Here is a 23,297-nt window from a genome sequence, read left to right on the forward strand (position 1 = left end):
GCTGTAGAAAAGGTAACAAAAGCATGAGTTCTTTAACCTATGGTTAAATGTTAAGACGGAGTTGCATTAGGATTAAGAGCATAGAATTTCGAGTTCAACCTCAGCTCTAATCCTGTTCCCATCACTAGTAGCTGTGTCACTTTGGAAAAATTACTCTCTGAGGCTTTTTCTCCAACTACAAATGGGGACCTACTATTAAACAACTTTACTGGGTTGTTTGGTTAAATAACTAGTATCCATAAAGCACTTAGCAGTATTGTATTAATGCAAATGCCACTTCCAAGTAAATAAAGAGTAGTTGTTGTAAGTAATAATAAACACAACAGTTGTATAACTTCTTTTTCTAGTTTACAAAACTCGTGGACCTACTTTTTCTCATTGACTATTCACAAAAATCCTGACAGACAGAAAACATCCCAATTTTAGAGATGGGGACACCAAAGAAAAGAGAGATGGTAACACTTCCTCAAGTAGAATTGTCTAGAGGTTGCTCCAATAGGGAGTGAACACCCAATTACTGGAAGTCCTACCAAGGTTACCCTGATACCTGTCATGACAGATGTAGCAAAGACCCCAGTTTTTGGAAGGGTTACTGACCTGGGTGATTTCTCAGGTCCTGTACTTGGTTATTTATTCACGCATACAATGAATATTTATTGTTTACCAGAAACAGTATAAACAAACAGAAAAAAAGGCACAAATCTCTGCCTAAAAATATATGAATACAGAAAATATTACATATAGAAAATAAAAAACTAAATATGAAAATATATAGCCTGATTTTCAGTTTTTTCACACACCCTTCATCTAAGTACTCATTAACTCCCATCCTCCTTCCCAGCTCTCTCCCCAAAATTAGAGTATCGGGAACTAGAAAATTCTGTATGTGTGCCACGCCCCCTCAAGGGTCAAAGGTTACTTGAAGCTTCAAATCGACAAGACTGGGCGGGGCCTGGGAAGTTTCCGAATGTGCAAGGAGAGACCGCGGAACTAGTGTTCCGGTAGTTGTGGTTCTCGGTGGGAAGCCAATTCTGGGGACCGGTAGTGGAAAGCTCTGGAGCTTATTTCCGGCCACCTCAGCGGGAAGCAGAGACGCAAGCAGCTGGATCTTCGGGAGCTAAGGCGGAGATATAACTGTTGTCGCGGCGGAGGAAGTCAAGGCGACGCCTAGGGCCGTGCGGGCCGCTGTTGGGTCCCTGTAGCCTGTGAAGATGGTGTTGCTCACGATGATCGCCCGGGTGGCGGACGGGCTCCCGCTGGCCGCCTCGATGCAGGAGGACGAACAGGTGAGCCACTGGATCCCCGCGACCCAAGTCCGTGCCAGAGCGCTGTGCTCTCAGCACGGATTCCCTCTTAGGACGCGGGAGACCCTTGCCGCCTCCCGGGCGCTCCCGACCCCGCCGAAGTGCCCTGGCATCCTTTGGGAGTGGAGAGACTACCTGTTAAGAGGAATCTTTCCTGAAGGCGGAGGTAGATGTGTGTGTCTCCTTAGAAAAACGCTCTGGAGAAGGGATAGGTTCGGCTGATTATCACTTAGTGTCCTGTAACTTTTGGGCAGTTTGTTAAAATTCAGGATTTCTAATTTTTTTTGCTGCTAATAAGGCTGACTGACAGGTCCTGGGGAAAATATGAACTCCCAAGTTCTTCAGCTCCTTTTACCGTAGCACCTGCTCCTTGACCTAGCTTGCTGACATCTTTTGAATGTGGGGGAGGTAATATGGCCACATGTAGGCGCCCGTTGGAAGTTCATACGGGACCTTCTTGAAAGGTTATGCCCAACTCCCGCCTCCTCCAATAAGCTTTACTAAATTCCTGCTGTTTAATTATAACCTCTGTGTTATATTCCTGTAACACTTTGTACCTTTATTTTACTATTTTCCTTTGTCGTTTAACAAATTGGGTTTCCTAGTAGGCCAACGACACATCTGAGTCATCTTTGTGTTTCCCATAGCTTTTACAGCAGCAGCTTTGTTCTAATAGGTGCTCAAAAATGTACGGCATTGATTAAAAAACAACAACTCCAGATATCTTGAAAGGAAGCTGCTTTGTGCCTTAGAGTCACAAGGGAAATTTCTGGTGTGAGACAAGCATGTGGAGCAAGGCTGGGGGGGGTCCCTGAAGAAGTGAGGCTGAGAATGAGATTTATATAATTTATTTAAAGTGATCAATTTTATTTTACCTTCTCATACAATGTAAGTAGTTTAAAAAGGAAAAAAAAAACACCTCAAACCCTAAAAAAAGATGAGTTCTAGAAAAAAATATTTTGCACATATCTTTTATTGTACTTTTCATTTGTATATTCATGAAAAAAATACTTATTAAGCACTTAAGATGTGCCGAGCATGGTGCTAATGCAGGGAGTTAGGGGACACAGTCCCTACTTGCATGGAGCTTACAGATTAGTGGAAAAGTCAGATAACAAACAATTAGAATGTAGTAGAACTGTTGTGGAAGAGGAAGAAGGTTCTGTGGTTGAACATGGAAAAGGTTTCTAGGTTGATTTGGGGTGATCAGGAAAGTCTTCCCAGAATAAATGACATCTAAGCTGACAGTAATGTCTAATAATAAGGAAAGCTTGTATATATTTGCTTATATGCCTTTTTAGGTTTAATTTGGGAATATGTTTACTTTCACTTTTAGGAGCATAGTGACACAGATTATGAAGTTGCAGGTCATGCTGACTGAGATATTTTCTATTCGTTCCACAAAACAAAGTCTAAACATTGATTAAAAATGTAAAAAATATATCATGCCCTGAATTTTCAATTGTGAAATATTTTTCTCTTTTCTAATTTGTTAAGAATTTTCTAGGACCACTCTGCAGAAGGAGTGAAATTGTTAAAATGTATGCAGGAACATGATTTGAACAAGGGAGATGGTGTGGGGAAGTTTTCCTTGAAGGATATGTAGTTTGACTGAGAAATAGTTTTCCCAGGGTAGGGAAAATCTAGTCGGTTTTCCAACTATTGCATTGAATTGTGATGTGGACAAAGAATACAAAGTAGATTTGAGAGTCTACTTAATGTTAATGGGCCTTTACTCTCTGCTTTGATACTTTATTCAAAAATTAATTGAGGGCCGGCCCCTTGGTTTAGCGGTTGAGTGCGCCTGCTCCGCTGCTGGCGGCCCGGGTTCGGATCCCGGGCGCGCACCGACGCACCGCTTCTCTGGCCATGCTGGGGCCGCGTCCCACATACAGCAACTAGAAGGATGTGCAGCTGTGACATACAACTATCTACTGGGGCTTTGGGGGGAAAAAAATAAATAAAATTATATAAAAAATATTAATTGATGTATTATTGTGTTTCTTAATTTAATTCCAAATTAGGTATTGGTCTACCAAGATGAGTTGCTTTGTTTAATTGACAAGGAAAGAAATTTTACACAAAAACATTTTTGTGATTGTAATTCCATCGTGATTTCCCTTAGGAATTTTGACTTTGAATAATAAAGTCTTTCCTAAACTTTTAATACCTGCAAAAATATGAATCTAGACTTACTGTTACTCTCATAATAGTATTCAGAACATTTATAGAGTGCCTACTACATGCCAAGCCTGTGCTAAGCCTGTTAAGTGCATGATTTCATTCAGTCTTCATATTAACCATATTAGTATAGGTACTAATCCCCATTTATAGATAGTGAAGCCCTGAGGCTTAGAGAGGATAGGTCTCTTGCAGAAAGTCACACAGCTACTAAGTAGCATAACGGAATTCTTCATCAGGGTTTCTTCGGCATGTTGACCTTTTGGGATGGATAATTCTTTGTTATGGGAAACTGTCCTGTGCATTGTAGGATGTCTGGCAGCGTCCCTGGCCTCTACGCCTTAGATGCCAAGCACTACCACCACCCTCCCTTTGGTTGTGACAACCAAAAACATTTCCAGACATTGCTAGATGTCACCTGCGGGGTGGGGAGGTGGTGGGCAAAATCACTGGTGGTTGAGAACCACTGGTTTTTAATCGATATCTGTCTGACTCTAGACTAGAGCCTTAGTACCTAACTGCTACAGTTTACTGCCTTGTTGTAAGTATTTTTAATCAAGTATTTACTTCTTAGGAGTCCAGAAATAACTTTTTCGGAAATGGATATCTCGACCAAATAGTTTTATAGTCAATCACCTTAACTGTCCAGGCCAAACAATACAATGTACTTTTTCAATTATTTACACTGATACTAAATATCATATTTTAGGTAGTTACTAGGTGCTAGACCCTGTACAAGCTGCCTTACTATTGGAGATGAACAGTTATTCAGATAATACAGTAGAGAGTAAAATTAAAAAATGTTATAGGCAGAGTATCTTATACACTGTTTCCTCAGTGCTTCACTAGAAATGTAGGTCTAGGGCAGGTAGAGAGATGGTCTTTTCTCTTCAATATCACTGATATTCTATCTATTTCCTTTCTTTCCTCCTTTCTGGTGTTTCTCCTTTTCAGATGTTTGCAATCCCTTCATCTACCTTTCTATTCTACCTTAAAATGAACCATATTCTCTTCTCTTTCATTTTGCCCTAGCTTTGTGAACTTGAAGAAAGTGATAATCTAACCAAGTAGACAGCAGGGAGCCCCAAGAAAGCAGCTGGTGTGTTGTACAGGTGAACTGCCGCATGCCCCCAACCATTGCAGGTTGATTATCACCTTACTGTAGTTGCTTTTGGGGAAAAATGGTTCGTTGTTGGTGCTGCTGGCCTTTGACCAGCTGAGTTCAACATATTTAAAGATGATAAGAGCTTAGCTAAACATTCTTGTAAAGGCAAAAGATGGCATTTGATACAACTAGTTGTTCAGCAGTCCTAGGTGACAGCAATAAAAAGTATTGTGGTTGGGGGCTGGCCTGGTGGCACAAGTGGTTAAGTGCACGCGCTCCGCTTCGGAGGCCTGGGGTTCGCCGGGTGGGAACCCCGACCGCACACCAACGCACCACTTGGTAAGCCATGCTGTGGCGGCGTCCCATATAAAGTGGAGGAAGATGGACACGGATGTTAGCTCAGGGCCACTCTTCCTCAAGCAAAAAGGGGAGGATTGGCTTCGGATGTTAGCTCAGGGCTAGTCCTCCTCACAAAAAAAAAAAAAAAAGTATTGTGGTTGTGTGGCAAATTACTACCCTGTACCTTTTATATTATATACAGAGCCAAATCCTAAATATGCTACTGGATGACCTCAAATTGTTTCAGAATTTATCCAGACATTCACATCTACTTCATTATTGGATTGCTAACAAATATCTTTCCCTTGTACTGTATACAAGTCTCATCAGATCTGTTCTAGACGAAGTAGAAAACAGAATTAGGACATCTAATCTAACTATTTTTAGGTAGACTGGCTGACTGTGGGCCCTTTGTGACTTTTATCTTGAAAGCAAACTGAGGGTTTATCAGTAAAGCAGTGATTATGTTTTGTGAGATCTAGGTCAGAGCTGCCACACAGTTTCTTGAGCATTTCCCGTGAATTAGAATTAATATTAAATAGTAAGACATCACCTAGAAGGTGGATCTACTATCACTGAAGCAATTTTAATTGTAGAGGTGGTATCACATGCTTAGGAGCAGGGGCTCCAAAGCTAGACTGGGTTGAAATCCAACCCCTTCCCTTCTTGGCCCCAAGTCTTTGGGCAAGTTTGACTTCTCAAATATAAAATGGGCATCATAAGTCTAATCATTTCATACGGTAGTTCCAAAGATTATATGAATTAAATTATGTGAAGTGTTTAGAACAGTGGCTGGCAGAGAGTACTTTCATTTGCCTATTTTTTTTTAATATATATATATTTTTTGGTGTGGAAGATTGGCCATGAGCTAACATCCGTTGCCAATCTTCCTCTTTTTGCTGAGGAAGATTGGCCCTGAGCTAACATCTGTGCCCATCTTCCTCTATTTTGTATATGGGACATTGGCACAGCATGGCTTGATGACGGGTGTATAGGTCTGCACCCAGGATTTGAACCTGGGAACCCCGGGCTGCTGAAGCGGAGCGTGCGAACTTAACCACTACGCCACTGAGCCAGCCTCTTATTTGCCTATTTCTGAAGAGTCTTTTTTTTTTAAATAAATTTTATTTATTTATTTATTTTTTCCCCCAAAGCCCCAGTAGATAGTTGTACGTCATAGCTGCACATCCTTCTAGTTGCTGTATGTGGGACGCGGCCTCAGCATGGCCAGAGAAGCAGTGCGTCGGTGCGCGCCCGGGATCAGAACCCGGGCCACCAGCAGTGGGGCACGCGCACTTAACCGCTAAGCCATGGTGCCGGCCCTGAAGAGTCTTTTCTAATTCCATATTGCCTTTCTTAAAGTTCACAGAGTAGAATTATACATAATATGATGGGTGCAAATATGCAATAAACAGGAATGGATGAATGAATAATTTTTCCCATTACAAAATTAATCTGTGCTTATTGTAGAAAATTCAGTAAATCTGCACAATCAAAAGGACCAAAATGTTAATGGTGATTATTACCCGTATAATCCCTACTTAAATTATATCCATTTTGATGTATAAGCGTAATCTTTGTGTGTGTGTATAAAATTAAGTGATGAGTAATGCTGTAAGACTGTTCCACCTAATTTTTTTCACTTAATGTATAATGAATATTTTCTCATATCATTAAATATTATCCAACATCATTTAAATGGCTCTATAGTATTCCAGTATATAAATATACCATATTTTATTTAACCAGTCTCTTATCCTGTTATTGAACATTTGTTTTTTATTTTTATATGCATTTGTAGTTGTTTTTTTATGCGTATGTGTATTTTCAAAGTTGTGGAATTGTTGAATAAAACAGTATGCAAAATTTTATAATTTCTAATGCATATTGCCAAAATGACTACCAGATAGACTGTGCCAACATTGTGTTCTCAGGCATGGTGATGCTAACTGAACCAGCAGTGTAAAATGTTGGTTGGCATGCCATAATCCCTATGTAGATGTGCCCCCAGTGTTATACATTGGCAGTCACTGCTTTGTTCATTGTAAATCCCTGGAATTGTAGCATGCTTTTGGCCGTGGCTTCTTGTGGTTGATAGGGTTGTTAGGCTCTTTCTCTCAGGTTGCAGTAATGTTTATGATGCCTCTTATAAAGTCAAAGGATTTGTGCCAGGCTTTGACAATTTTTTGCCATTTATTTCTTTAACTAGTTCCTTTAACGTGCTCCCCTGCCTTTAGCTGTCAAAAAACTTATACTTAACGTCTGTGGTTTTGGATATTTTTAAAAAACCAATGTCTAAGTTCCACCCCCAAGGTACTGACTTAATTAGTTTGGGGGCGGAGATTGGGCATGAGTAGTTTTTTTAAGATCCCCAGGTGATTCTAGTGTGAAGCCAAGGTTGAAAATCATTGTTGATAGTATTTCTTGGCACTTTAGTAGCATTTCCAACTTTATTTGCATCCCTTTTATCTACCATCGTGGGGTCAGATCTCTTCCGAATGCCACGTAATGGCATTGGTGAAGCAAACAGATTGGCAAGTACCATTCAAATTTAGGAACGGAGGATGTTGTGCACTAGTTCAAAGCATATGATAGTATTCACTCTCCTTTATTGGCTGACCTGTCATGAAAATATATATTAGCAATACTGTTTAATATGATAATGTTAATATATATTATAATGTTAATTATTATAAAATATTGTTAATATATAAAAATGTGTATGTATGTATACACACACATATACATATATGCATATATATGTTAATATAGAAATATTTCTCAAGTGAACAGCATTATAACAAATCATTGCCATAAGGACAGTGCTAAAAAAGATAAATCTACAAATTGATACTTCTAGTGGTCTCTGCCTAACTCCTCTGGTTCACTCACACTTATTTACTTCTTTATTCATATTGAAATGTCTAGTTCACCATTTTATATTTAATTTATTTTTATTGAGGTATAATTGACATGTAACATTAGTTACATGAAACTATATTAGTTTCAGATGTACAACATAATGATTCGATATTTGTATATACTGCGAAATGATCACCACAAGTCTAGTTACCATCCATCCCCATACATAGTTACAAATTTTTTTTTCTTGTGATGAGGACATTTAAGATTTAATCTCTTAGCAATTTTCAAATATGCAATACAATATTATTAACTATAGTCACCATGCTGTACATCACATCCCCATGACTTATTTTATAACTGGAAGTTTTTACCTTTGACCCCCTTCACCCATTTCACCCACCCCCTACTTCCCTCCCCTCTGGCAACCACCAGTCTGTTCTCTGTATCTATTAGCTTGGTGCTTTGTTTTGTTTGTTTGTTTTGTTTTTTAGATTCTACACATAAGTGAGATCATAAGGTGTTTGTCTTTCTCTGTCTGACTTATTTCACTTAGCACAATGCCCTCAAGATCCATCCATGTTGTCACAAATGGCAAGATTCTATTCTTTCTTATGGCTGAAAAGTATTCCGTTGTGTATATACACCACATCTTCTTTATCCATTTGTCCATTGATGGACATTTAGGTTGTTTGCATATCTTGGCTGTTGTAAATAATGTTGCAGTGATCATAGGGGTACATATATTTTTTCGAATTGGTGTTTTCGTTTTCTTTGGATAAATACCCAGAAGTGGAATTGCTGGATCATATGGTAATTCTATTTTTATTTTTTTGAGCAACCGCCATACTGTTTTCCATAGTGGATGCACCAGTTTATATTCTCACCAGTAGTGCACAAGGGTTCCCGTTTCTCCGCATCCTTGCCAGCACTTGTAATTTCTTGTCTTTTTGGTAATAGCCATTCTTTTTTTTTTTTTTTACAAGTTAATAACATTCTTTTTTTTGCTGAGGAAGATTAGCCCTGAGCTAACATCTGTGCCCATCTTCCTGTATTTTGGTATGGGATGCCAACACAGCATGGCTTGATGAGTGGTGCGTAGGTCCGCACCCAGGATCCGAACCTGTGAACCCTGGGTTACCGAAGCAGAGCGGGCGAACTTAACCACTACACCACTGGGCTGGCCCGAGACTCATTTTAACAAAAACAAAATGGCCTACCTTTAGAGCAAAAAGGAAGACCAAACCCTAGTTCTTCAAGAAAATCTCATTTTTATTTGCTAAAAAGCAAAAGCACACTCCTCAACTACATTTAAGGAGTCAACTTTGAATTCATTGTTTTTTCCACTGTTAGGTCAGTGCCCTCCTCCATTTCATTTGCATAGGTACTGGAACAGAACTCACAACATGTTCTATACTCATGGGGAAATCCTGGGAACAACAGACTAACGAATCTCATTTTTATGCTGGACTATCAAGCAAAATCTTCCACAAAGCTTTACAGTATTGAGCATTTAAGCAAAACTAAATGTGTGTACCCATGACTGCAAATTATTATGAAAACTATAACTTCAACTAGGTAAAAATGAACAAGAGTAAGGACAAAGATTGGAAAGTCAAATATCCTTTACTGAATAAATCTACTTGGTTCCCAAGTTCTGATAGCAAAAGTTTGGATAGCAAAGGATATATGTATACAAAAATGAAAATAATAATATTGAGATGATAGAATTACAGGCAATATTTTCCTGAACAATTTCTAAATGATCTTACAATTTTTTTTTTTTTTAAAGAGGGAGAGAAGTCTACTGGGGGAAACAGCAGTGTCATTTCAAAAGGAGAAAATCATACCTCACTAACCTACTAGATCCAAAAGAGAAAAGAAGTGCAGGAAGAATGGGAAGCAAATATACATTATTTATTCATCCACATACGGGGGGGGGGGGCAATAACTTTTGCCATGTGATGGGAGGAATTATTTTATTTTGCATTATTATTTTGGATTGAAAGATAGAACACAGTCTCCCCTTGGTAGATGTTTAATACCTAAACGTTTAAATAGAAAAGTATTTATATGAGGTTCTCCCAGGGACTGGATCTGAGGCCTAACTTTGAGAAAGTACAAAGTGAAATCTTAAAATTCTAGATACCGAAGCACTGAGCTAAGAGTAAAAACAAGGAAGCAACGATAAAATTGTGTAAGTGGCAAATAAGCAAATTTACAAGTATAGGAGTCTGCTATATTTAAAATGGTAAACTGGAAATGCAAATCAAAACCACAGTGAGATATTACCTCACACCTGTTAGAATGGCTATTACTGGGCCGGCCCCGTAGCTTAGCGGTTAAGTGCGTGCGTGCGCTCCACTGCTGGCGGCCCGGGTTCGGATCCCGGCCATGCACTGACGCACTGCTTGTCAGGCCATGCTGAGGCTGCGTCCCACATACAGCAACTAGAAGGATGTGCAACTATGACGTACAACTATCTACTGGGGCTTTGGGGGGGAGAAAAAAAAAAGAATGGCTATTACCAAAAAGACAAGAAATTACAAGTGCTGGCAAGGATGCGGAGAAACGGGAACCCTTGTGCACTACTGGTGAGAATATAAACTGGTGCATCCACTATGGAAAACAGTATGGTGGTTGCTTAAAAAAATAAAAATAGAACTACCATATGATCCAGCAATTCCACTTCTGGGTATTTATCCAAAGAAAACGAAAACACCAATTCGAAAAGATATATGTACCCCTATGATCACTGCAGCATTATTTACAACAGCCAAGATATGCAAACAACCTAAATGTCCATCAATGGACAAATGGATAAAGAAGATGTGGTGTATATACACAACGGAATACTTTTCAGCCGTAAGAAAGAGTAGAATCTTGCCATTTGTGACAACATGGATGGATCTTGAGGGCATTGTGCTAAGTGAAATAAGTCAGACAGAGAAAGACAAATACCTTATGATCTCACTTATATGTAGAATCTAAAAAACAAAACAAACAAACAAAACAAATCACCAAGCTAATAGATACAGAGAACAGACTGGTGGTTGCCAGAGGGGAGGGAAGTAGGGGGTGGGTGAAATGGGTGAAGGAGGTCAAAGGTAAAAACTTCCAGTTATAAAATAAGTCATGGAGATGTGATGTACAGCATGGTGACTACAGTTAATAATATTGTATTGCATATTTGAAAATTGCTAAGAGATTAAATCTTAAATGTCCTCATCACAAGAAAAAAAATTTGTAACTATGTATGGGGATGGATGGTAACTAGACTTGTGGTGATCATTTCGCAGTATATACAAATATCGAATCATTATGTTGTACATCTGAAACTAATATAGTTTCATGTAACTAATGTTACATGTCAATTATACCTCAATAAAAATAAATTAAATATAAAATGGTGAACTAGACATTTCAATATGAATAAAGAAGTAAATAAGTGTGAGTGAACCAGAGGAGTTAGGCAGAGACCACTAGAAGTATCAATTTGTAGATTTATCTTTTTTAGCACTGTCCTTATGGCAATGATTTGTTATAATGCTGTTCACTTGAGAAATATTTCTATATTAACATATATATGCATATATGTATGTGTGTGTGTGTATACATACATACACATTTTATATTCACATAGCGTTCTTATAATATGATGCTTCTCACTAATTGACACAACTTTTTTGTGGAAAATTCTGAAATGAAGATGTCTTCTTTCAGTCTGGCCGGGACCTTCAACAGTACCAGAGTCAGGCTAAGCAACTCTTTCGAAAGCTGAATGAACAATCCCCTACCAGATGTACCTTGGAAGCTGGCGCCATGACTTTCCAGTGAGTATAATCCTGACTTCTTTGTGATTATTTAAGTATGAAATACAGTAAATATAAGTAACACCTGATAAGAATGGTAAGATTTTTTTACAAGTAAAGATAACTTTAAAAATATAGTCTCTTCATAGAAGCAGCTTCACTGGCTCTAATTCTCTGCAAAACTGAAATCTTGGTTTCTTTATTCAACTTCCATTCAATAATTTAACCTGTTATCCTGTGTCTAGTGAATGCTGTGCCCGTCATGCAATAATAGATAACTTTTTGCTGTAGGAGCTTTTTGGAGCCAGACATACTCAGATGTTTACGAACAATGTAACCTTGAACAACTCACATATACTTCTCCAGGCCTCAATTTCGTCTATAAAATAGGGAAAATAATCATAGTTTTGTGAAGATTATGAAGGAATTCATGTATATCTCTTAACATCTTGCCTGGCACATAGAGAGTAGTCAATAAGTGTTAGTTATTAGTTAGATAAAAGAAAATTATAAAAGATAGTTTAAGAGCATCTCAATCAGTAGTAATACACAATGCATACAGCTGAGAGCGATCAAAGAGATTTGATTAGATTTCAAATTATCTATAAATAATTGGTATTAAATGTTTAATATATGTCAAATTTGAAGGTGATAAAACAGGAGGGATTAAAGAAGAAAAGAGAGAATAAGAAGATCAGAGGAAAATAAAAAAGGATTAGCTGAATAATCCTTGCTATTTTAGGAACTCAGACACTAAGATAATATCGACCTGCAAGGAACCTGCTGTTTTTAACTTAAAAGGAAAAAAGAAAACCTCTACTTACCAAAAACAAGCAAACAAGTATACAAAACCAAAACCAAAACAAAACCCTGGCCTATTGGTTGAGAAATAGTGGATATTAAATTTCATAAGGTATTAATTTACATAGTATATGAAACATTTTCTCTAAATCTAATTTTCAACATCAAAAAATAATAGAGGCACTTAATTATGTAGTATCCTTATCTCTACCATGGCTTAGGAACAATGGCCTAGGAAAGTTCTTACGGAATTGAAGAGATTTTCTTCTGCCTGGTTCTTTAGGACCTTTATCATCTCATCTCATCCTTTATTTCCATCCAAGAGCTATTTATGAAAGAATTGTTCTTTGCCAGACTATGTATTAAGTCCTGCCTTTAATGTCCATAGTTTTTAATGAGCTTATCCTCTTATTAGAGAGAGACACATATGCAAACAACTATACTATAATACCTTATGGCAAGAAGTACTGTAATTGGGATATAAATAAAATGCTTTGGGAGGAGAGAGAAGGAAGCAATAAATTCCCATTTGTAGAGAGTGAATTTGAGGAAAGGGGATAGAGGGAGAATACAGAGAAATTTCACAGAAAAAATTATAGTGGAATTGAGCATATGAAAATGAACAAGGTTTCTCCAGCTGCATAAAAGAGTATTAGAATTAGAAAAAAACAATGTAAGCAGAAGTCCATGAGGACGTAAAAGAACCTAGCTTGTTGGCGAACAGCATGTCATTTGGTGTGTTGGGATATATGATGGAATGCGGCCTATACTTGTTTTGGAGGGCTACAGATACTATACCAAGGAGTACGATTTTATTTTATTGGTATTTGGGAGTCCCTAAAGTTTTTAAGCAGGGAAATATGGTCATATTTACTTTTTAGGAATAAAACTGGTGGTTTTGAAGATGGTCTAGACTGAAGACAAGGAGACCGGTTAATTTAGGCACCCACGCAAGAGATAGGGCAGCATTATTATTATTATTATCATCATCATCACCATCATCATCATTATTATTATTCAGGTGCCCAAGCGAGAGAGAGGACAGCGGTATTATTATTACCATCATTATCATTATTACTGTTATTTTAAAGGGTCTGAGATATCATATAGTAGACTATAAACTGTGCTCTGTGGAGTCCTAGGATGCCTTAGGAGTCACATAGAAAGGGCAGGGATGGGGGTATGTGTAATACTTTGGGCCGTTAAACTCTTACTTACAGAATTTCTGACTTTATTTGCTATACATATTGGTCTTCTGAATATAATTATTGCTGAAATAAAGAATACTATGGCTAAAAAGACATTTGAAAACCACTGAGTAGCCTAACCTCTTTACAAGAATATATCAGACATGTAGTCATATGGCCCCTTCCAAAGTGCCAGGGAGCTTACTCTCACAAGAGGAAGTCAGTTCTGTTATTGGATAGTTTCCAGCTGATACAGAGTTCTGCTACCCTGGAAATTATGGAATATTATTAGTCCTTAGGTCATTATTTTCTGTACCCAGTAAATGTGGCATTAACTTCCAACTTTTTCCACAAAAATTTCCAGTTCCACTGTTTTTCTTGTAGCTGGAAGGAATTTACATATGTGTATACTAGTTTACCATAAATAATCAAGGGGTAGATGGAGTCACAACTCCAAGTTTTCAAGAAAAAGTCTTAGGTATTAAGATATTTTAGTTGAAATGTTATGTCATGAATAAACAGTTATAATAAACATATCTAAATACTCCTTTTGGAATCTACTTCTAATGGAAGATGTTTGCTTTCTGATTCCAGGGATTTATGGCTTGAAATTGACTTTCTGATTTAGTTAGCCTCAAAGGGCTTAGGCTAGAATATTTTCAAAAGTTTGTATGGCGCTGAGAGTCTGTTTCAATTTGTTGGAGGTATTGATACTCTACAAACAACTTCTTCCTTTTTGCTCTCCAGCTACATTATTGAGCAGGGAGTGTGTTATTTGGTTTTGTGTGAAGCTGCCTTTCCTAAGAAGTTGGCTTTTGCCTACCTAGAAGATTTGCACTCCGAGTTTGATGAACAGCATGGGAAGAAGGTGCCCACTGTGTCTCGACCCTATTCCTTCATTGAGTTTGGTAAGTTTTTGCTGCTGGGCTCTCTGTCAAGGGAGCAAACAATTTGAAGAAGCTATTTGTTACATTGATATAATTTTGATATGTTTTTTCGGATGTTTACTTACCAAAGTTTTGGATTCTGCCTCCTCTTCCATTCCACCTCTTTTTGTCCTGTTGAATGACTGAGGCTTCCTTCTCATAAGTAATTTTCTCTAGTTGTTGATCTTTTCCCCCTAGAACTTCTTGCCCTTTGCCTTTTTTATTATTTGGTTGGATTCTGCATTAGGGTCAAGAACTGTGCCTCAAGATCCGCTTGACTGGCTAGCTGAATTGTTCTTTTCCCCAACACACATACACACACACACAGAGTCAGGCTCATTTTATGGAGATCAGAATTTGGAAATCAGAAGGAATGGTGTTTTGTTTCTTTTAAGAGAATAAGATCCTCTAGTTTAAAAAATAGTACTAGAAGATGTATGGTCTTGTTTTTAGTAGTGCGGTTGAGTCTATTCCGACTCCTAGTGACCTTATGTACAGCAGAGTGGAACCCTGCCCAATCTTTTTCCACCATCCTCTCATCTTCCAGCCCCACATCAAACAATGCTCTGCTGCTATTCATAGGGTTTTCATGGCCGTTTTTTTCGGAAGTGGTGGCCAGATCCTTCTTCCTAGTCTGTCTTAGTCTGAAAGCTCTGCTGAAACCTGTCCACCATGGGTGACCCTGTTGGCATTTGAAATACCAGTGGCATAGCTTTCAGCATTACAGTAACACAAGCATTACAGTAACACAATATGACAACCAACAGACAGGATATGGTATTGGGGGATAATATTTACTACATGCAGAAGTAGTGAACATGGGTGTCCATATTTGTACAAGAATTATAGAAAGACTCATCACTGGTCAGACCTGGCAGACTATTTGATGGCAATAGATCAAAGGAAATGTCCTAAGTACAGTAAGTAAAGGAAGTGAGAACAAGTATGATCAGACTACATCACTGACATTTTTAGTTAAAAAAGAAATTGGTTTTACTATCTGAATTTCTGAAGTGTTTCAAGTTTGCTAGATAAGTGGGCCATATTGCTTTTTAGAAATAAAGAAAAGTTAGCAAAGCATTCTAGTGTTTCATAACTACAGACTCTCCAAATACTGATTTTTATAATCTCTGGTTTTTCAAATTTTATTTTTGTAGACGATAGTGGTCCAGTAAACCCAAGAAAAAAAAAGACTACTCTATCGGGGTCACACAGGAAATAGTTGGTACACTCAAATTAGCTTAAAGAATTATATACAAAGATATGAATAGGTTATAGGTGAACCACAAGGTATAGTAAACTGAGACCAGTAACATGGTACTTGCTACCATCCCAAGGTCTGAAGGGGTAAGAGAAGGGCGCAGTTTCTTGAACTGGGAAGGAGAAAATTTATAGAGAAGGCCAACTTGAGAGAAACAGTCACTTTTGGTGGAGGGACGCTGCCAGGTCAAGGGGACTTCTCAGGGAGGAGCTAGGGAATAAATACCCTGATGTTACTGTCTGCTCTCCTTCCCTACTCTTGGGGCTCCTATACTGGCTGAACCTAACTGGAAGCTGGAGGGCAAGGAGCCCATGGATGTACTCCATGCAGGTCAGCTTCCCAAGGCAGAGCAGGGTGCACAAGGGTGGAGAAGAGATCTAAAGAGGCAAATGAAAAGTATCCAGCGCACATAACTTAACACACTGCCAAAAGTTAAAAATACAATTTTTAATAATAAGTCATTCTTCTTACAGTTTTCAGAAATACAGACATGGGCTGGACATGAATGAGACTGCAATTTTATTGTGGTATTTTGGGAAACTCCCTATCACATGTTTGCTTTATGAAGTTTAAGAACAGAGTGATATTGGGAATGTATGTTAAATAAAATACTTTAAGGCAATGTTTTCCAACCTTTTAATGATAATGTAACTCTTTTGCCATGCTAGGCTGTAGTGTTGCTAGATTGTTGCCAGCATCCTTATCAGGGAATATGTAGAGTTAAGTAATGAAGCCCTAAGAGTCTTTGGAATATAGTTTGAAGATTTCTGCTTTCAGGAAAGGCTTACTGTAGGGGGTCTTAATTTCTCTAAGTATCTTGATAGCAGATACTTCTAATTTGAAGGTGTGCAAAGGAAATTTCTCCTGAATGATCACCCATTATATCTTTACATTTTACAGATGAAGAAATCAAATTTGATACTCACTCAAGAACTTGGTTAACCACAGACAGTTGCAGATCCAGGACTACACTCAGAACTTGCTATTCCCTACTTCAGTGCTTTGATGGACGTGAAAGAATTTGTTAATGGGTAACTTTCCTTTGTCATTCTAGATACCTACATTCAGAAAACCAAGAAGCTCTACATTGACAGTCGTGCTCGGAGAAACCTAGGCTCCATCAACACTGAATTGCAAGATGTGCAGAGGATCATGGTGGCCAATATTGAAGAAGTGTTGCAACGGGGAGAAGCACTCTCAGGTATCTGAAAGCAGTAAGAGTCTTAGGAAGAAGTGGTTCTAATTCCATAGACAAGGATAGCTTAGTTTGGCGTATCTTTTATGCTGTTAGATTCTATCTAGCACTGTTAAGAATTCATCTCTCAGAAATAGATTACATTACAAATCTTCCAATATGATATATTTTTTTGTGGCGTGATTAGTTTTTGTTGAGTTGAAACAGTGTGAAAGTCTTATTCCGTATCAGAAGCAATTGCTGTTTCCAAGATATTTACAAAATTAAGTAAATATTTACAGAAACACATAAGTTAAGGAAAATGAAAAGAAGAATGAGAGGAAATTGTCAAAGATTTATTGTAGTGGTTTCCTGAGTAGCCATTTTGGGAGACTTGACTGCTGCCAGATTAAATGTTATAAAATGCCATTTTCATCAAGACATTCCTCTGCTGAAAAACATTTAGAATCTGTGGCTACAAGATCAGATCTAATCTGGTCTCAATTTACTTATCACTCAATCAGTCATTACATTGAGTGCTTGTAATGTGCAAGGCATCGTGTTCTCTATAATGGAAGATAAGGAGATTGCAAACATCTCTCATTCTCCCTAGTCCACAGACATTCTGCCTCAACCAGGTAGCTTCCTCACCATCCTAGACCTGTTCTTTAAGATCTAGATAAGAACTGCCTCTTTGAAGAAGCCTTCCCTGAACCTTGTAGCCCACGTCACATTAATCTCTTTTGTCCTCTAAACTCTTAAAGCACTTAGCTACATAGTGTTTTTAGTGTATCATGGTGTGTGTGTATATATGTTTGTGTATACTTATTTACCTAATTTACCTTAAAATATATGTATGTACCTAATGTTTAAATGTTACCTAAGTGTCTAATGTGGTCATGTGCTCCTTAAAGGTAGTATTTGTGTTTCATATCTGTTTCATATACTTCTTTTATTTCTCTCACAGTAATGATCACAAGTAGATGCCTTCATGAATATTTCTTGAATCCAACCTTATTACATATTCATGAGTAAATGGGTTTTTCTTTATTATGAACTGCAAATTTTAACCTTTATTTTAGTAGTCATCAGTTGTCCTAGTGTATAGCTTCACACTCTTTAAACATCGAATTTTGGGTAAGTGTGTCAATTTTTATCATAACCAGACTTAACAGTTTCTACCTGGGATAAAGTACACCAGCACAAGATTTTTTCTGAAATCCTAAATTTATATATTGGTCAGCTTATCAAAAGTGTGAAGGATTCTCTTCTAGTGCTTTGCTGGTTGCTACGAAACTGATAGGTTGGTTGAAAAAGAAGTACATTTCTACCCTTAAGTAACTTCATCTGATTAAGAAGAAACGAAACATTGTCACAGTAATTAAGTAACTTCATCTGATTAAGAAGATAAGAAACATTGTCACAGTAATTTATAGACAGTATAAGGGAGCAAACATCAATTGAACACTTACTTTGTGCTAGGCAATATGGTAGGGGGACTTTACATATATCTTATTTATTATTTAGAGTAATCCCATGTGAAATGGGTGGTATCAAACCAGTTTTACAAATAAAGAAGCAGAGACTCAGAAAACTTAAATAGCTTACCAAAAGTCACACACGCTGCTAGTGCCTTGCAGAATTTGTTGGCCTCACAAGTCCTTGTCCATCTTCAGTGTATGATAGTTTTAAATAGATATATAGACAATAAGAGCTATAAAAGTATAGAAAGAAGTAGATAAATGTGAAGTGAACAGGAAAGATTATTGAATTTTGGTAGATTAGGAAGGAGTGAAGAGAGTGTTATTTTAAGAGGAAGAAAAAACATCTGAATGGAACGTGTTTGAAGGACTGAAAAGATTAGCCTACTTCAAAAAATGTTTTCTTCCTCTTTAAGCTTATTCATAATAAGAATCCATCTTTTATGCTTTCTTCTCTTTCTAATTTTTAAAGTTTTAGAGCTATCCTGCTTTGCATTTAAGACCGGAGTATTTCCTATGGGTTCTTGCAGCAAGATCAAATTGTGTCCTTTTTTACTGCCTAAGTAGACCTGTTTCGTTTAAGCCGTGGGTTGTGTTTTTTCGTTCAAACTTGTTACCCTACTAGACTTTAAATTCCACAAATACGGGGATCACATACGTTTTGATCATCATGGTATCCTCCAGCACTTTGCATGGTGCCTGGAACATAAATATTTGCTAAATGACTTCTCCAAGCAGTCGCTTTGTCTTTGTATCATGTGTTTCAGAATGTTCCTATGTAAAGGAATTCTCTGAACTATTACGTGTTTCATATGTCCTAATATTTGTTCCTCTGCACAGTTATTCTCAGCAGATTTAGATTCATTTAGCAAATATTTATTTATTGAGCCTTGACTGTATGCCAGACCCTGTTCGAGGCCCTGGGGATACAGCAATAAACACAGTAGTTAAAAACCTCTGTCCAGTGGAGTGTACATTCCAGTACACTGGCTAGGAAGATTCCTTGCAGCATTGTCATGGTTATTTCTCATCCTCTAACTTTTTTCTTGCATGACTAGGTGTTTTTCTTACAGGACAAGTTGCTAATTTAGAAGTGGCTGTCATGTCTGTCTTGCTAAGTAATGCCACATTTCTCAATCAAAACCAGTCTCTATTAAGCAATTCCAAATATTCCAAAAGCATTCCCTAAGGAAGAACAAACAAATTCAGATTGCAAAATAGTTTTTCAAAAGTTTAAAGAAGTAAAAAGTTTGATAGAATTCATTTATATCATACTGAGAGTTTGATTTTGTTACTAAAATATGCCATATATTTTAGTGCAGTATAGCTTGTATCTGGCTATTTCTCTAAGTGCTCAGTTAACAATTTTAAGAAGATAACATTACAAATGTTCTTATAGAAAAAAAAAACTTTGCAGAAGATTCGAAAAAGCTTAATTTAGTAGATCTTGGTGGTTTTCTAGCACCTGTGATTGTATCTTAGTTACAGTACAACTTTCCTATGTCTGTTGAAATATAATTTCTGATACTTTACCTTCATAATAGTCTTCACTATGTGGAGAAGCTTAGAAATTTGGTAGCAGTCACCACTGAGATACAGCTTAATACTCAGTGTCTGGTTCATTGAATTTTCTGGTTACCTGAGTCTTATCTTACATGGATTATCATTTTTCAAAATATGAGAGAATATGATTTAGACCATTTAGATTATGAAGATGATTAATGTCAGCTAACATTTATCAAATGTTTACCATATGCCAGCACTGTGCTCACTTTACAGGCATTCTCATGTGCCTATAATCGTCTGAAATGGTTACTATTATCCCCATTTTATAGATGAAGAAACTGGGTCTTAGGCTAAGTGAGTTGGCCATTGTCACATGGCTGGTGCAGGTGAGATTTGAACCAGAGTCTGAGGCCAGAGCCTGCATTCCTAACCACCTTACTATACAGCCTCAAGAATTTGAACATAATTTGGTTTGATAATTTTAAAATGCATTGTAGATTTTACAGTGCTTCAGGATTGTGAATTAATCAGTACATGCCATCTTCCCTTTAAAATAAGAATGGTGATTTAACCTTCATGTTTGTTTAGTATAATGACACTCGTTTTGGTTATTTTTATATCTTAATACATTTTATAAAATACTTGTAGGGACTAATTAGTGTTTTCGTTTTTTCCTCTTTGACAGCATTGGATTCAAAGGCTAACAATTTGTCCAGTCTGTCCAAGAAATACCGCCAGGATGCGAAGTACTTGAACATGCGTTCCACTTATGCCAAACTTGCAGCAGTCGCTGTATTTTTCATCATGTTAATAGTGTATGTGCGATTCTGGTGGCTGTGAAGTAGTGAATCCAGTCACTGACAAGGGAGAGCCTAGAATCCGACAGGTGTGTGTTTTCAGGAGGCTGAGCTCACAGAGATGTGTATTAGATCCAAGTGGAACTTCTGCCTCTAAAGACCTTGCAAGAAAAGACATGCCCTGAAAATGAAAGGTTACACCTCATTTAATGAAGCTTCACCTGTGTAGAAAGTCTCTTTTGGGGGCAGAGGCTTTCTCTGGGTGCTAAGCCATATATGTTAGGGAACAGTAGATTGTTTTATTTTGTTTTTTCCCTCCCAGTGTTTTATGTTTTTAAAACAGTGCTGACCGGGGCATCCTCATTCTCTAGGGGCACCATCACTGAGATTTGGCTTAACCAATCTGTGCTAGCAATAGTCTGAAATTCCTTCAGAGAAGGCAGCCCTTTGGGAAGATTTTTGACTCTATCTAATCAACATTCCTTTTGTTAGTGACATTTGTGATTTTCAGTAATCTGAGTTTTTGATGGCCTTTTAAATAAGACTCCAGTATGTGAAGGTTAATTGCTGTGCTGCAAAGATCTTGTCTGTTGGCCCCTGTAGGAAGTTAACCTTTGTTGTTTTCTTTTATGATATTTTGCTTATTGCACAATTGCTTTAGGGTTAAATGAATTATATTAAGATGCCTTGAAATTATATTATAGCACTCCTTGATTAAGAAGCTAAAATGTTTTCTGTCATTTACTCCTTAAAAGACTTAAATTAGTTTGGGACATTCTTAATATTATTTTTCAGCATCTGGATTATATCAATATGAGTGAGAATCACATACATATAGCCAGAGCCCCTGACGTAGTGAGAAGAAAGGCCCACTCGTAACTACAGCTTTGTCCTGCCCCCTTCTCATTTTCTCCACTACAGTTTTCCCACTCTCTTTTCCTCCTGCCACGGTTTGCTAACATTTTTTAAATTCCTCTGTGCCCAGTAGTTTCATGTCTCATAAGCATCCTCTCAGGATATTCTGAAATTTCAAAATGGAAAATGTTCAGCTGTAGAGTTAATTAAATTTAAATTTTTGCATAGTGACTACTCAAACTACTAAATACATTTACCTGAGAAAGTCTCTGAGAGTACTTCATACCTCCTTCAGTTTATGTAAATTCTCTGAGAATGTTTTAGAGATAGATAAATCATTTACAGTGGCTTCTGTTAACAAATAAAAGTACCTATGATTTTTCCCTTTTTTGCTCAGGGATGATGGGGATTTCCTTTTACCTTCTGAGGTAGGATTTTTTAAATGGGAAGAACAGGCCTTTTAAATATTGTCACAAGGGTCTACAATATAACCTATAACTCCTACACATACTGCAAATATTTCTTTAAATTGTATAGGAAAATGAGCCAACTTCTTATTTCTTAACATCTTTGGAAAGAACTTTAACCAGTAAGCAATTTTATAACTCTAAGAGACATCAAAGCTACTGTTCTGATTCCTGATAGAGAAAAAAAATCCTATTTCCTTATAACAAGGCAAGGAGAAATGCTTATTTTATTCCTGATAGTTTGCAGAGCTAGAATACAATGTTTTTTTCCCATTTTGGACATAAATCTGCCAATTGGAGTTTTGTGCATGAAATATCAAGTTACTTTTTATAGAGAATAAGTGCTTTTAAGTCCCTAAAAGGTTTGTCCCTAAGTAATGATGTTGGTAATCAAAGCCTTTGAAAGACTAAAAACCTAAGTAGTGGTACCATAGTGTTTGGTACTTCTGTAGGAGTGGAGAGTGGCAGCTCGTTGTTGAGAGTTGCATGCTGCAACCAAGTGGTCAGCAATGAAATAAATACTTGTAGAATGTTCCCTTCAGTGTGAAGTTTTGTTATCTAGTTAATTTATGTACACATATCCTTCTAGGTACATTTCTACCTAAACTCTGGGTTAATTAAAAAATGAGAAGGGGGAGATGATCAACCAAGGAATAAGAAAGTTGTTTAAGATTATGAAGGTAGAAAAATGAGAGAAAAAGACTGTCATAATATGACTCCTACTTCTCTTCTTTATTGGAGGTAGTGGGAAGATCTGAGTAGATGAAGTTTATCAGCAACCAAACAACCAAACAAGCAGGTAAAATAGAATGTGATAAACAACTGTACAGGGTTGTTGAGGGCACGTTAAGAAAGGACACCTAATGTACTTCGGGGAGGAGTGGTAAGGGAAGGAGAATGGGGTATTCTAGACAGAGTCAATGGCTTGTGCAAAATCGTGAGTTAAACGAATGAAGCACATTTTGGAGATTGTAATTAGCTTGGTTCAACTTAACTCGTAGGGTAAGTGTAGGCAATTGAGACTTGAAAAAGAACTAGACTGGTATAGTATCATAAAGGGACTTGTCTGCCATGCTAAGGTGTTTAGACTACACTAACATCAGTGGCAAGAGATGACATCAGATTTATAGTTTCAAATGATCATTCTGGCCATAGTTTAAAAGATATATTAGAGATGGATAAGCCTGGAAGTAGGGAGATGAAACTAAGGAGCCATCCAAGGTAGAATGAGACATAGGA

The 23,297-nt window shown here is 37.4% G+C and overlaps 1 protein-coding gene across 1 annotated transcript; it reads left to right on the forward strand.

Moving 5' to 3' along the window:
• The first annotated feature begins 1,068 nt into the window (after positions 1-1,068).
• On the forward strand, positions 1,069-22,599 carry SEC22B (SEC22 homolog B, vesicle trafficking protein). The gene is made up of 5 exons (XM_004420592.3): positions 1,069-1,286; positions 11,515-11,624; positions 14,339-14,499; positions 16,833-16,979; positions 20,625-22,599. The coding sequence occupies exons 1-5, from the start codon at positions 1,212-1,214 to the stop codon at positions 20,777-20,779; spliced, it is 648 nt and encodes a 215-aa protein (XP_004420649.1). The 5' UTR covers positions 1,069-1,211; the 3' UTR covers positions 20,780-22,599.
• Positions 22,600-23,297: the final 698 nt, after the last annotated feature.

This window comes from Ceratotherium simum, chromosome 2 (assembly GCF_057802395.1).
Source record: "Ceratotherium simum simum isolate JZ-2026a chromosome 2, ASM5780239v1, whole genome shotgun sequence".
NCBI lineage: Eukaryota > Metazoa > Chordata > Mammalia > Perissodactyla > Rhinocerotidae > Ceratotherium > Ceratotherium simum.

Coding starts and splice junctions, on each gene's coding strand:
- SEC22B (XM_004420592.3), top strand. CDS start 1,212: ATGGTGTTGCTCACGATGATCGCCCGGGTGGCGGACGGGCTCCCGCTG. Junction 11,625..14,338: donor GCTGGCGCCATGACTTTCCA/GTGAGTATAATC, acceptor TTTGCTCTCCAG/CTACATTATTGAGCAGGGAG. Junction 16,980..20,624: donor ACGGGGAGAAGCACTCTCAG/GTATCTGAAAGC, acceptor CCTCTTTGACAG/CATTGGATTCAAAGGCTAAC.